The sequence below is a fragment of the Doryrhamphus excisus genome, linkage group LG1 (assembly GCF_037039965.1).
Source record: "Doryrhamphus excisus strain RoL-2023G ecotype Guam linkage group LG1, RoL_Dexc_Guam_v1.1, whole genome shotgun sequence".
Classification (NCBI taxonomy): Eukaryota; Metazoa; Chordata; class Actinopteri; order Syngnathiformes; family Syngnathidae; genus Doryrhamphus; species Doryrhamphus excisus.
In genome coordinates this window covers 21,397,224-21,412,507 of record NC_136357.1, presented here as the reverse complement: position 1 = coordinate 21,412,507, position 15,284 = coordinate 21,397,224, and the positions used below count along the sequence as shown (strand labels likewise).

Sequence of the window (15,284 nt, the reverse complement as noted above, 5' to 3'; positions counted from 1 at the left end):
TATCGGTAAAATCTGATGCAAGCGCCGTTTTATTAATGTTCAACTTCACCCCATATGCTGTTCCCCAGGCGTATTGAATGCACCATCATTATTTGGCGTTTTGTATTGAATACGGACGGAAGCCGTGAGGCACATCCAACTACGAGTAAAACAGCATGGACGTTCGTAGCAAGCAGCAGCGAGGAACTTTCTATATTTAACCCCCCCGCAACGTTTAAATGGGATGTTTGGAAACACTACGGATTCTCAAAGAACGACGGAAAGCTCGACAAAACGTCCGTCATTTGCAAAGAATGCCGTGTTAAGAAGCCGTACAACGGCAGCACGACAAACATGCAGACATGTTGTGTTCAGCACAGCAGGTGACATTAGAACAGCAGAGCAGTTGGCTTCTTCCTGAATTGTGAAACAATATAAAAAGGGTAGAAGTTGTTTTCCACTTTCTGCTCCTCACTACTGTATTAGCCTAGCTGCTAGCTCATTCATATTAGCAGTATGTTTTGCACACAGGAATATAAACAAACATTGATTGCACTGTTGAAAGTGTCACTTTAACTTTGTTGTTGCTGTACTGTATTTTTTACAGCAGTAATTATTGTTGAATTGTTTGACTCCACCACTGAACCACTGCTATTGGAATTGCATAGCCCATGTGAAAGTGGGAGGAAAGTTGTTTTTGAAAAGTTGTTGCTGTTTTAAGATGGCAAAAAGAATGATGAAGAAGTGGTGCATAGTAAAAAAGACAAACAGCACTTTAGTTGAATTTACTGCCAAGTGCCTAGAAGGAATAAAGCCAAATCCTTTTTGTAGGACCATACGGAATTCCATTTTTTCCCTTTGCTTATTTGCATCATGTTGAATTGATTTGAACTAAATGATTATCGCATCGTATCGTATCGTATCACATCGTGAAGAGGGTGAATCGTATCGCTAGAAAATTCCATGTATGGTTAAAGTATGGTATCGCTGGCAGTGCATCGAGATGTGTATCGAATCGTCCTCAGTGCTGAGATTCAAACCCCTATTGGAGATAAAGTCAGTTATCGGCCAGACTGAGATGGTTGGGACATGTCCAGAGGAGAGATAGTGAATATATTGGTAGAAGGATGCTGCCAGGTAGGAGGCGTAGAGGAAGACTAAAAAGGAGGTTTATGGATGTAGTGAAGGAGGACATGAGGAGAGAGGGTTGGATGGAGGAGGTTTGCTGTGGTGACCCCTGAAGGGAGGAGCCCGAAGAGAAATAAGAAGAAGATGAGTGTAAAGGTGACTATAGGTGTGTTAGTTCATGTATTGAGAAGGTCGTAAAAAGGGTTTTTATCCTGTAAATACCAAAATATTCAATTTATAAATAAATATTTATTTACTGGCTATACAAAATAAATAATCAACATTGACAACTGTGTTCATTTCACATCCCAACAGGAGCTAGTACATGTTAAATAAAAAAAACATAATGTGGACATGGCCTAAATTCCTCTCCCCCTTCTGTCCACAGCCTGAACAACAATCTGCTCTTGTCAAATATTGATAGACGCGGCAGCTTTCTTTTCACATCACACTCTTTGAAAAGACAAGTGTAGTGCAAAAATGGCTTCCGGTGTCCAGGCAGGCCGCTCTTATTATTCATCTCTCCGCCGCTAAATTGGTTTGTAGTTTGTAGTGCAACACCACTGCCAGCTGTGTGGGCTAATGAATAGGATGTAGCCCTCGCCGGGAGCAAGTTGATGAACTCCCGCTAGCCCCAGATAATTAACGCCAGGCTGGGCTAAAACATTCACTCACTCGCCCTCCACCGCTTCGGTTTATCATGTGTGCCGTTTCATCGCCACCCCGTTAGACCACGCCAGAGGTGATTTAGGGCGAATGGACGGGAGGTAAACGCAGAATGGTCATCGGTCATGTGGAGTCTCCAGGTCAGATTGGGGTGGGGGTGGGGGGGCTGCTATGTCTTTCGACTCTTTGCATTAGCAAGCAGCATTGGGCAGAGTGGAGTGATTAACTGCATCGCCCTGTGGAAGATCGGCGTGCGGCCTTGCACTGATTATTTTCCAGATCTGACCGAGCATACTTCTAGTCTGGCATTTCATCGGCTGACTTGTTCCTTTTCACGTTGAAAATGGTTTAACTTCTATCATTTTGTCTTGACGGCACTAACTAATTAGCTTGATTTGATGTATCTGAACTATCAAGCATGAATTAACAATAACAGTTAAAAACAGTGGTACGGTAATCTCTCATTTATGGGAGGAGTCCTTCTTTACACATTGAATATTTTCATAGCTCGCGCACAGAAACCCTGTTTACAACCTTCTAAATATGCTTTTTAACATGATTAGAGCCCTCTAGACATGAAATAGCACCCCTGTAGTCACCTTTACATTCCTATTACCCAATATAGTAGCAAACATAGTAAGAGAAAATAAGACATCAATAAAAGTCTTGCCCAACAGTCTGTAATTTACCCACTCTGCTGTGATTGGTCACTCTCCGTGGCTCCCTGTATGCACACACAGCTTGTGTCTGGGCATGCCCATATAAGGAAGTCCGGTTTGCATTGACATCAGTCCAAGTCATTCATTAATTTTCTGCTGCTTATCGTCACAAGGGTTTTGGGGGCGTTGGAGCCTATCCCAGCTGTCTTGGGGCGAGAGGCAGGGTACACCCTGGACTGGTGGCCAGCCAATCACAGGGCACATATAGACAAACAACCCTTCACACTCACACTCATACCTATGGACAATTTGGAGTGGCCAATTAACCTAGCATGTTTTTGGAATGTGGGAGGAAACCGGAGTACCCGGAGAAAACCCACGCATGCACGGGGAGAACATGCAAACTCCACACAGAGATGGCCGAGGATGGAATTGAACTCGGGTCTCCTAGCTGTGAGGCCTGCGCGCTAACCGCCCAAACGCTGTGCAGCCCAGCCGAAGTCAGTTTTCACTTCCAAATGCGCAAACTCACCATCTGAGCTTTGGTATAGTTTAACATGATAATACAACATTGTAACAACATTTATAGGTGAGAAAAGGTGAAAAGCAAAATAGGACCCCTTTAAATGTGTGCTTTGGAAGTGACATTGGGGGTTCAGAGTGTTCTTAGGGCATTGAATCGATCTCAACTGGACTGTTCAGGTTGTCTTAGAATACATTTCACCTCTCATCCGAGTAGGCTTCAGGTCATGATCAAAAACTTCAGTCAGACTAGCACAGGGGTCAGCAACCCGCAGCCTCTTACTTCATAGTAAAGGTAGCCAACCCCTGGACTAGTGGACAGCTCTAAATGCTCTATGCTAAACATGTGTGAATCCATATTATGTCTGATTTATGTTTTATATGTGGTATTAGGTTATATACCAGGCAATAGGAGAGTATCTATCTGAAGGTGTTATTTCATGTCTAGTGGCTGTCATTTTAAACAGCGTTTTTAGAAGCTTGTGAATAGGTTTTCTATGCTCTAACTACAAAAATATTCCAAACTCACTCATTGCGGTCGTGTCTGTAACCAATTCACCGCCATTACTGTACATCATTGGTTCTGTTGGGGGTAGAAAATAACTCGTTCACTCATGTACTCCCAAACCTTATTGTCATAAAAATGAAATTGTTATATATGATGAGTTTTCACATGTAGGAATTACGTCCCAAATCCAAAAATGTGGGAGCCAACTTCAGGCATTTTATAAACCAACCCATGTTGATATGCAGAGACCTATTTTATATTAAAAGACAAAAAACAGCCTCCACCTCAGCTTTGTGTTATCAATAACAAAGTGTATTAACTTCTAATTTATATGAATATAATATTAATATATATTATATATATATATATATAATATATATATAATATATTATATGAAAGTAATTTTATTTTTCTCCGAACATTACACTTTTTGATGTTTTTCCCCCCTTTTTTCTCCTTGTATTTTTTCCTCATAATATTAAGATAATATTCTCATAATCTTTAGACTATTATTGTCATGTTATTTTTCCCAACTTTTCCCAACCTAATTTTCCAAGAATTACAACTTCCTTTGTTTGTTTTTTCCCCCAAAGCACGACTTGTTTTGTTTAATTTCATTTTTTTTTACTATTGTATTTATGTATTGTTAGACAGACCAGATGATTGTTTGAGTCTTTTCAGCATTTTTCTCTCTCAATAGTGTGACTTTCCTCTCTTAAAGGGACAGAGATTTTTCGATACAAAGTTGCATGACATCCCCATCTATCTCCCAACTTCATCCCAAGAGCTGAATTCTGGTCAGTTTTTGGTGTTGAGGAAAGTACCGTATTTTCCGGACTATAAGTCGCACTTTTTTTCATAGGTTGGCTATTCCTGCGACTTATACTCCAGAGCGACTTATGAATGAAAAAAGTGTTTATGTTACATAAACACTGCACACCTTTTCTGTTCATGTTTATTTATTGTGTAGCTGAATAAGCATTGTGTTAGCATATCTTACACCTATTCAGCCTGTTCTCTATTCTTTTATTAATGTTAGAACTTGCCTTCCAAGAGGACGTAATGTCGATTTTTCGTCAAGTAGTTTGTAAAATAAATTACCTGCAAAAAATGCGACTTAAACTCCAGTGCGACTTATGTATTTTTTTTTCTACCTAATTATGCATTTTTGGCCTTGTGCAACTTATACTCCAGAGCGACTTATAGTCCAGAAAATACAGTATTTTGTCTGTGGCCAGGATGAAACAGCTTTGTGTGAGTAGTCACACTTCATTCATAAACGAGCATCCGTTACGGATAATGCATTTTTGCCGGATACGTTTATGAAACAAGTACATTTTGACATTTATTTACACATTATCTTTATTTACACATATAACTCTTTTTTTAACCTCTGGCACTTCACCGCTTACCTTCACACCATTCAAACTCTTCATTGGACTTGAACAACTTGAATTTCAATCAATAACTGAAAAAATGTGCATGTTCTAAAACTCTCGATATCCAACTTCCCTCACTGTCTCTGCCTGTTCTAACTGCTTCTGACAAAGTCGGGCATGTGTACTCCTGTTCAGACACGTTTACTTTCACTATGCACTGTGGATACAGTGTGAAGCAGGGATTGTGATGTCTGATATTTTTGTGGAAAACGGTTTTGTGGTGCAAATGTATTACTCTTCTGAACGCATATTGTTTTGAGAAGCAAAACGCTAAACAAAAGTGACCCACCGACTAACCGGAACTATTTTCCTCAACACCAAAAAGTAACCAGAGAACTTTGGGAAAATCACTGTTGATGTCGGCGGCACAGCGGTCGAGTGGTTAGCATGCAGACATCACAGCTAGGAGACCAGGGTTCAATTCCACCCTCGGCTCTCCAACCTCATCTCTGTGTGGAGTTTGCATGTTCTCCCCGTGCATGCGTGGGTTTTCTCCGGGTACTCCGGTTTCCTCCCACATTCCAAAAACATGCTAGGTTAATTGGCCACTCCAAATTGTCCATAGGTATGAATGTGAGTGTGAACGGTTGTTTGTCTATATGTGCCCTGTGATTGGCTGGCGACCAGTCCGGGGTGTACCCCGCCTCTTGCCCGAAGACAGCTGGGATAGGCTCCAGCATCCCCGCGACCCTCGTGAGGAAAAAGCGGTAGAAAATGAATGAATGAATGACTGTTGATGTGGAAAAATCCAAACTATCCCATTAATTTTAACTTTATTCTTGTGAAATTACTGATAATTTTCCCATTTTTGCAATTGTTTGTTCTATTTTTATTTTTTATTTGTATTTTGGACACCCCTTCCTTTGAAAATGTATAATACTTTTTTCTGCAGTCGCCTTAGGCAGCATTCTACTAGGACCAACATGGCCGACTGCCTGGAATCCTTTAATTGCCATTAATGCCATTAATTGAAAGCATAGCGACTACACAACGTAGCTAATTGAGTTTAGCTCAACTGAGGTTTGACTAACTAATTAATACATGAATTGATCATGCCCATCTCTGCCGAATGTGATTGGTTGTCTTGATAATCTACTATTCTATAAGCAAAGAAACATACTGTACGTTCTTTAATTTTTGTTCCCTCAGGCATTCTCTCCATCTGTCTTCCAGTATACGTCAGCGTTGACCTACGACGGGGTGATGGTGATGGCTGAGGCCTTCAGGAACCTCCGAAGGCAAAAGGTGGACATTTCTAGAAGGGGCAACGCCGGCGACTGCCTGGCCAACCCCGCCGCCCCATGGAACCAGGGCATCGACATGGAGCGTACTCTCAAACAGGTCAGACCGAAGAGGACACGGTTTGCTTGCCTGGCAGATGCTGCCATTGAACGCTCCCGTAATCTGCTCTTCCTCACCACAAGTATGGAGGTCCCACAGTAGTGCAGTAGAAGTGTGTCAGTTAGCATACTAACGTGTGTGTGGAGCCTTAATGAAACCAGCTACAGTATGTTTGTATGTGTATTTCATACACGATACTCTGCGCTTGTCCAATGCTGTAGATGCCATATCTAACATATAACGTAGTAGCATTAAGTTTTGCGACAGGAGGAAACACATGTTAGCGGCATTATCATAGTTGTGTTAACAGTGCTAACATTATGCATGACAACGTTCAAACTTGCGGCTCCCACGTCTGTAGCTGAATGACGGACAGTTGGCAGAGCTTTATTTAAGATGAAAAGCAAAGACTTTTTTTACCTACAAAGCTGTCTTTTGTCAAACAGTGGACATATGCGGTACATGGTGCTGGCTCATCTAGCTAGGGCTCGTGCTCAAGGATTTATTTCTAGTGAAGCCTGCTGTTCTTGCACATATACAATATTTTTGTATGTTTGTTTGTCACACTTAAATGTTTCAGATCATCAAACAACAACTGAACATAAAATGCAGTTTTTAAATGACAAAAAAAATCCAAACCTACATGGCCCAGTGTGAAAAAGTGATTGCCCCCTGTTAAAACATAACCGAGATTATTCATTCATTTTCTACCGCTTTTCCTCACAAGGGTCGTGTGGGGTGCTGGAGCCTATCCCAGCTGTCTTTGGGCGAGAGCCAGCCAATCACAGGGCACATATAGACAAACAACCGTTCACACTCAAATTCATACCTATGGACAATTTGGAGTGGCCAATTAACCTAGCATGTTTTTGGAATGTGGGAGGAAACTGGAGTACCCGGAGAAAACCCACGCATGTACGGGGAGAACATGCAAATTCCACACAGAGATGGCCCAGGGTGGAATTGAACCCTGGTCTCCTAGCTGTGAGGTCTGCGCGCTAACCACTCGACCTCCGTGCCGCCCTAGCTGAGATTATTCAAGATTTATTAGTGTGGAAATGGTAAAGGCAAGTTCAAGACAAAGCCATTTCCAAAGTTTGGGACTCCAGCCAACTACAGTGAGAGCCATTATCCACAAATGGTGAAAACGTGCAACAGTGGTGAATCTTCCCAGGTGTGACCGGTCAACCAAAATTACCCCATTAGCATGGAGGACTCATCTCAGAGGTCACAAAAGACCCCGCAACAACGTCCAAACAACTGCAGGCATCATTTGCCTTAGTTAAGGTCAGTGTTCATGACCCCACCATAAGAAAGACACTGGGCCAAACCAGACTGCATGGCAGAGTTCCAAGACCAAAGCAAAACAAAAATGAAGGCTAATCTCAATTTTGACAGAAAACAGCTTGATGATCCCAAGACCTTTTGGGAAAATACTCTGTGGTCTGACGAGACAAATGTTTTTTGAAGGTGTGTCCCATTACATCTGGCGTAAAAGTAAAGCTGCATTTCAGAAAAAGAACATCATAGCAACAGTAAAATTTGGTGGTGGTAGTGTGATGGTCTGGGGCTGTTTTGTTGCTTCAGGACCTGAAAGATTTGCTGTGATGAATGGAAGCATGAATTCTGTTGTCCACCAAAAAATCCGTAAGGAAAAAGTCAGGCCATCTGTTGGTGACCTCAAGCTGAAACCAACTTGGGTTCTGCAGCAGGACAATGATCCAGAACACACCAGCAAGTCCACCTATGAATGGCTGAAGAAAAACCAAATGAAGACTTTGGATTGGCCTAGTCAAAGTCCTGACCAGAATCCTACTGAGCATGACCTTCAAAGGTGACCTTAAAAAGATGAGTGGGCCAACATTCCTCCACAGCGCTGTAAGAGACTCATTGCAAGTTATCACAAACACTTGATTGCAGTTGCTACTAAGGGGGGGGGGCAACCTATTATTATTATTATTATTATTATTATTATTATTATTATTATTATTAGCTTTAGGGGGCCATCACTCTTTCACACAAGGCCGTGTAGCTTTGGATGTATGGACTTTGTGTTCAGTGATGTTGTCATTGACTAATATTTACATTATTTGATGACAAATATTTACATTATTTGATGATCTGAAAGTGAAAAATGAAAAATGACGTGACAAACATGAAAAATAAATAAATCAGGAAGGCGGCCTTGTAGCTAATAAAACATCATTAAAAAGTCACTTTTGTGTTCATTGTGGTAATAATCTATTTTTTTTTGTTATGTCTGCGTAGGTGCGGCTGCAGGGATTAACAGGTAATGTCCAGTTTGACCACTATGGCCGCAGGGTCAACTACACGATGGACGTGTTTGAGCTGAAGAATAATGGACCCAGACGGGTAAAACATCACGCCGCACTTTTCTTTCATTGTACATCTCCATCACCATCTATAAAAGTTACTTTGGGAGTAGCTGTGAATGACCAACATTCTTCCAGGAAGGGAGGAAGTAGAGAGGAAATAGGCAAAAGAGGGGGGAGTGCACGGGGGAGCGGATGGAAGGAAATTGAGCGCGAGGTGGCGGGGCGGGTAAGGGGAGCAGGGAGGAGTCGCCATCAATCAAACGCCGCTTAGGCCTGTCCTCCCTCCTACGGTGAAGGTCCTGTGAGGACACAGTGTGTGTGTCCTGAATTTTACTCGTTTCTCAGTCATCCACGCTGGCAGCCAATCACACTCCAATCACGGCGTCTTTGTTGATGCCGCAGTTGCTTGCCCGGCACCGCCATATTTTGGCCCTCAGAGGTCCTGTTGATTTACACGATCAACTTACCTTGATGACGCTGGGCTGAAAATGCTGACCTGGCAAAGGAAAATACCAATTTTCATCAAATAGTGGCCTCCGCTCGAATAGATGCCATAACTCAATAATTCACCGGCTGCATCATACACCGAAAAACATTCATTGATGATTCCTTTTAGGAACATTCACCAATACCACCTCAAATAAATGAAAAAATATAAGAATTTTCAGAAATTCTGAAATTGTGGCCTTCGTTCTAATAAAAGCTGTGACTCAATTATTTGCCGGGTGCATCATTCACAAAAAATAAATAGAAACCTCACCTCAAATAAATGACACATTTGTGAAAACAAAACTGTGGTCAACAAACGCGCATTTTCAAAAGTGGTCTCCACGCTCATATAAGCCATCATTCTTACAAAAAGACATGAAAGTCTCCTTGAGTAAATACCCCCTTTTACATCAAAGAAAAATTTATCTTGATATGTAAACTACTGTATATCTTTTAATACTGGTATCAGTGACCAAATTATTTGCCTGGTGTTTCAAGTAAAAGAAAAAGTCAATATCGGACACCCCTAATATTTATTAAGTAAACTACTGTGTCTTCAACAAGTGTACCTCTCAGCCTATTGATGCCGTGGCTCAATAATTCACAAGGTGGGGCATCAAATACATGTCAGTAATTGATATATATATAAAAAATAAACGCCCCACCTAGAAAAAAAAATCCTTATTTTGTTCCTCAGGAAAATAAAAACAGTTATAATTAAACTATGGTATTGCTTTAAATTGTGGCCCCCACTCTAATAGACGCCACAACTCAATTATTTGATCCCAAAAATCCAGATACAAAATGCGTCATCACTCCAAATCCACGGCTGGTACTTTCTGCAGTTGTCTCACATTGCTCTTTCCTCTCAGATTGGCTACTGGAACGACGCCGACAAGCTGGTGCTGATCCAGGACTCGCCGCACCTTCCCAACGACACGTCCGGCATGGAAAACCGCACGGTGGTGGTGACCACCATCATGGTGAGAGAGCGGCGTGTGCTTCTGAATGTGTGATGATGATTAGCATTATTAGCATTAGCAACAATTTGTTCTGCCAAGAGCCCTTTCTAGTGTGACAAACATCATTATTGATGACCATTTTCCGCAAATGGCACGAACCGTAACACTTGAAGGGGATTCAGGAGCCCAGTAAACCTTTGAAACTGGCGTCAGCTGCACTTTTATCTCTCACCGCCTCGCTTTTGCAATTCATAGTCAAATAGTCTTCAGTATTTATTTCTCTAGTTGCCGTGCGGAAACTACTGCTGCACCAAAAGTTGTATCTTTAAGGTTGCGTTCACACTTGATGGAATGAAAAGAAACTACTTGTTGCTAGCTAGTAGTAGCTAGTAGTCGTTTGGAATGGGGTGGCCTGTGATGTTTAAGGTTTACACTTTTTCATCATCATTTGTTTTTCTCTCTTAAGTTGATGTTGAGAATAGAAAAGCAAGCTGCACTTTGGACACCCCTGGCATAGAGAAAGGACTTATACGTATACTTATCCCTATACTTACTATACGTATACTCGATGCAACAAAATTTATCAACGAGGGATGCTTGCTAGGCGTACTAGGGATACAAAAACATATTTGACTTTGACATTGTGACTTTTGAGTGTCACTGGTGAAACTTACAGAGGATGAGACACCTTCTTTAAGGAGCCTTGGATGTGAGAGTACATAGTTTGATGTGTTCTAGAAGGACTTCCTGGTATCTGCTATCAAGTGAGAGAGCAGTCGGCAAACCAGAGAAAGGCTGCTTATCTCGTCTGCTGAATTCAACTATTTTTTTCCGGGTTATTTGCTTCCGACTTCTGACCGTTAGTTTTCATGGCATGTTTTGCAGGGTACTAAATTTATATCACTTTCATAAACAGGCAGGTAAGTTCCACACGGCAGACATGTTTGTCTGGGGTTTGGCAGGCCTGACTGTGGGAGGGAAAGTGAGTGGGAGTTGCTCGCTGCATGCTACATGCTAGATGCTACATACGTTTATCAATTCATGCAAATCGGCTGATACCGATCAGTAGCCGATTGATCAGAGCATCCCTTTATCAACCTAAATTCCATCTCCAGTATTTGCTAGATTGTTGTCCCTCACCACTTCACGCTTCACTCTTATGACTGCTTGTCAAAAATATATGAATTAATAGATGATTTTTAGTGACCGATTTTTTGTCAAATAATATGCCCCAAGTTGATAGTTTTCATGAAGTTGAGTTCAGTATCAATATGAATAGTTCACATTCATAGTTCCTCATTTCAATTTTGAACTGGTTCATTTCCATTTCTTTGGGTGAAAAGTGAGAATGAAAGACTGACTTTTAAAAGAAAACTATGACATCCATCACCGCCTAAAGCTGTTGACGGTTTAAAATGATGTATAGTATTCCTAGTGGAATCGTAGAACAATATTGAGTATAAAGTGTTTTTCTTTATTTATGCTTTTTAGCCTATGCATGTTTATTTATTGCAAATTCTAGTGTTGTTTCATACAATGAAATCAATCCGTAAAAGCGGAGCTACCTGACCGGAATTCCTCTGAAGCACTTGGGGGTGTGACCAATCCACAGCGGAGTGGGCGTACTTAGAGGAGTGGGGGGGTGGACTAAATTAAACGGACTGTTTGGGTCGGAAGCAGGAAGTCAATTGAAATACTACAAAAAGAGGTACAGGGTCTGGAAGATCTAGAAAGCTTTCTGTGTGGGTTATTGTGTGTAGCTGCTCTATAGGAGTCCACAACTCAATACAAAGCACTGGAAATTAGCATAATAGGTCCCCGTAAAGAATTGCTGGATTGTTACGCAAGTGTGCACAATGCTTCATGGGTAATGTAGTGTGAAGCAAGTGACAATAACATAACTCATAACTGTGTTATGACCAAGGTATAACAAGCAACAACCACATATGATCATATGAAGTATTTTACTTCAATTAGCCATTTTTATGCTTGAAAATGCTAGAAAAATCTGCTAACAAACCGTATACAACCACCAAACTGTAAGATTTAGTCATATAATTTTTTAAAACGTGTGGTCATGAAAATCAAAGTGGTGAGGGACAAGTGTACAGATATATGAAATATACAGTATGCTGCTGACTTCAAACTAAAAAATATTTGCTGATTTTCCTAAATGTAAAATATATATATATCAAAATGCCTCGACGCATACTTCGATTTTTCAGTTTGGACATCCCCTTTTGAACGGAACTGAACATGACAAGTGTGAACGCACCCTCGCCCTTTATTGCATTTTAAAAGAAACAAGTGAAATTTCATAGGAGCAGCTGCTTTATTGCAACAATAAACACCTGAAAAGGCCAATAACGGTTCCATAACCAGCTGTGGTCGTTAGAAAAGACTTCCAGAGAGAAATGATCTGTAAAGGCGTCCAGCGTTTGCATGGCTGGAGCAGCCGAGCGGCGGAGGAAGGAGGATGATGGATGATGGAGGAGGTGGTTGGAGGTCATGACAGCTCAGCACAATCCTCCCCTCTTTTCAGCCCCTGGTGAGGAACCCCATTTTAAGAAACTGAGCCCCCAGCCGGATGCAAGGAAGGATACGAAAGCCCATAATGGACGAGACACACCCCCCCGAAATGAAGACGCTGAGAGGCGATGCCGCCGTTAATGAACGCCTTGCTTGTAGGAAAGAAAAGGAAGCCCCGTTTGAGAGGAAATGGAAGGATTGTCAAGAACGGACGCCCATTTTGACAACATGGTCCCACCTCTCTCGTCCGTCTGTGTCACACATTTCACACTCCCATCTCGCTCCCAAATCCCGCACCCTGGATTGGGGGTGGGGGGCTCCCTGCAAAGATCGACGGACCTTGTACTTCCCCGAACCAAGCGCAGACTGCGGATGCCCAACTGATTTCATGTTTGCTCTAAATCTGTCAATCCCCCCCCACGCCCCCCCTCACCACACAACTACCTGCATTACTCACCCAGCCAGCTTGAAGAGCGATTGCGGTGGTTTATATCTGTCACGTCTTTACGCCGCATCACATTCTGCTGCCGTGGCTTTCTTTTGATGTTTGTTTGCTACGTTTGTGACATTCTTGTGGAGAACCACGTTCATTGTGTGGCCTCGGCAGAAGGTGAGAATACCTTTAGTAGACTCGGGTAGTTCCATCAGCTCCATGCTAGAACAAATCCACCCATTGGCGACACTTTCAGCCTGCAATAAATGAAAAAAAACATCAATTGACTTTGTTGTATTTCTATTTATTTCATCACTAAATTCAATACCATATTAATAATCATTCGATCAGCCATCAATGAAGTGGCGGGCGGGATCAGTGATCTGATTGGTTCTTGATGACTTTCATGATTAATTCGATGTTTTTTTTTTCACTGAATCATTTATTAACAATATAGTGAAACATCCAGGGTCGTCCAAAGTGCAGCCCAGGGGCCATTTGTGGCCTGTGGCCAATTGTTTCATATCATATTCTACAAAACATAATTTAAAAATGTATTTAAAAATTTTTAATTTAATTTAAAAAAATTTAAGCAGTAATGGAACGAGAAAAGTCATAATTTTGCGAGAATAATTATGGTTCATTTTAGTAGCCAGAAATTCCAATGTTATGTAATATTAAGTCACAATATTATGAGTGTCATACACAACAACCTTATCAAACTAATACAGTGCATCCGGAAAGTATTCACAACGCTTCACTTTTTCTACATTTTGTCATGTTACAGCCTCATTCCAAACTGAATTAAATTAATCTCTTACCTCAAAATTCTACACAAAATACTCCATTATGACAATGTGAAAAAAAGGTTTTTTTGACATGTTTTGAATTTATTAAAAATAGAAAACAAAGAAATCACATTTACATAAGTATTCACAGCCTTTGCTTAATACTTTGTTGATCCACCTTTGGCAGCAATTACAGCCTCAAGTCTTTTTGAATATGATCCCACAAGTTTAGCACACCTATCTTTAGGCAGTTTTGCCCATTCTTCTTTGCAATAAGTCTCATGCTCCATCAGGTTGGATGGGAGACGTCTGTGCACAGCCATTTTCAGATCTCTCCAGAGATGTTCGATCGGATTCAAGTCTGGACTCTGGCTGGGCCACTCCAGGACATTCACGGAGTGGTTCTGAAGCCAATCTTTTGAGATCTTGGCTGTGTGCTAATGTCTACTGTCTATATGGTCAAGGTACATGACCAGTCTACTGAGGTCAAGAGCGCTCTGGAGCAGGTTTTCATCCAGGATATCTCTATATATTGCTGCATTCATTTTTCCTTCTATCCTGACTAGTCTGCCAGTTCCTGCTGCTGAAAAACATCCCCACAGCATGATGCTGCCACCACCATGCTTCACTGTAGGGATGGTATTGGCCTGGTGATGAGCAGTGCCTGGTTTCCTCCAAACATGACGCCTGGCATTCACACCAAAGAGTTCAATCTTTGTCTCATCAGACCAGAGAATTTTGTTTCTCATGGTCTGAGAGTCATTCAGGTGCTTTTTGGCAAATTCCAGACGGGCTGCCATGTTCCTTTTACTAAGGAGTGGCTTTCGTCTGGCCACTCTACCGTACAGGCCTGATTGGTGGATTGCTGCAGAGATGGTTGTCCTTCTGGAAGGCTCTCCTCTCTCCACAGAGGAACGCTGGAGCTCTGACAGAGTGACCATCGGGGCCTTGGTCACCTCCCTGACTAAGGCCCTTCTTCCCCGATCGCTCAGTTTAGAAGGCCGGCCAGCTCTAGGAAGAGTCCTGGTGGTTCCAAACGTCTTCCATTTACGAATAATGGAGGCCACTGTGCTCATTGGGACCTTCAAAGCAGCAGAAATGTTTCTGTATCCTTCCCCAGATTTGTGCCTCAAGACAATCTTGTCTCGCAGGTCTACAGACAGTTCTTTTGACTTCCTGCTTGGTGTTTGTGCTCTGACATGCACAGTCAACTGTGGGACCTTATATAGACAGTTAATATATTTCCAAATCATGTCCAATCAACTGAATTTACTGCAGGTGGACTCCAATTAAGCTGTAGAAAGATCTCAAGGATGATCAGTGGAAAAAAGATGCACCTGAGCTCAATTTTGAGCTTCATGGCAAAGGCTGTGAATACTTATGTAAATGTGATTTCTTTGTTTTCTATTTTTAATAAATTCAAAACATGTTAAAAAAAAACCTTTTTTCACATTGTCATAATGGAGTATTTTGTGTAGAATTTTGAGGTAAGAGATTAATTTAAT

At 41.6% G+C, this 15,284-nt stretch overlaps 1 protein-coding gene across 5 annotated transcripts in view; it reads left to right on the top strand.

The window, feature by feature from the left end:
• Nucleotides 1-15,284, top strand: part of LOC131132419 (glutamate receptor 4) — a 145,100-nt gene that overhangs the window by 97,195 nt on the left and 32,621 nt on the right. For 2 of the 5 annotated variants that reach the window (XM_058078026.2, XM_058078024.2), the window contains exons 7-9: nucleotides 6,075-6,242; nucleotides 8,511-8,615; nucleotides 9,940-10,050. In XM_058078026.2, the coding sequence (XP_057934009.2) occupies nucleotides 6,075-6,242; nucleotides 8,511-8,615; nucleotides 9,940-10,050 (384 nt within the window). Of the gene's footprint in view, nucleotides 1-6,050; nucleotides 6,243-8,510; nucleotides 8,616-9,939; nucleotides 10,051-12,571; nucleotides 13,374-15,284 lie in introns of those variants that run through there. The other 3 variants (XM_058078022.2, XM_078791907.1, XM_058078025.2) reach the window with 2 other exon arrangements.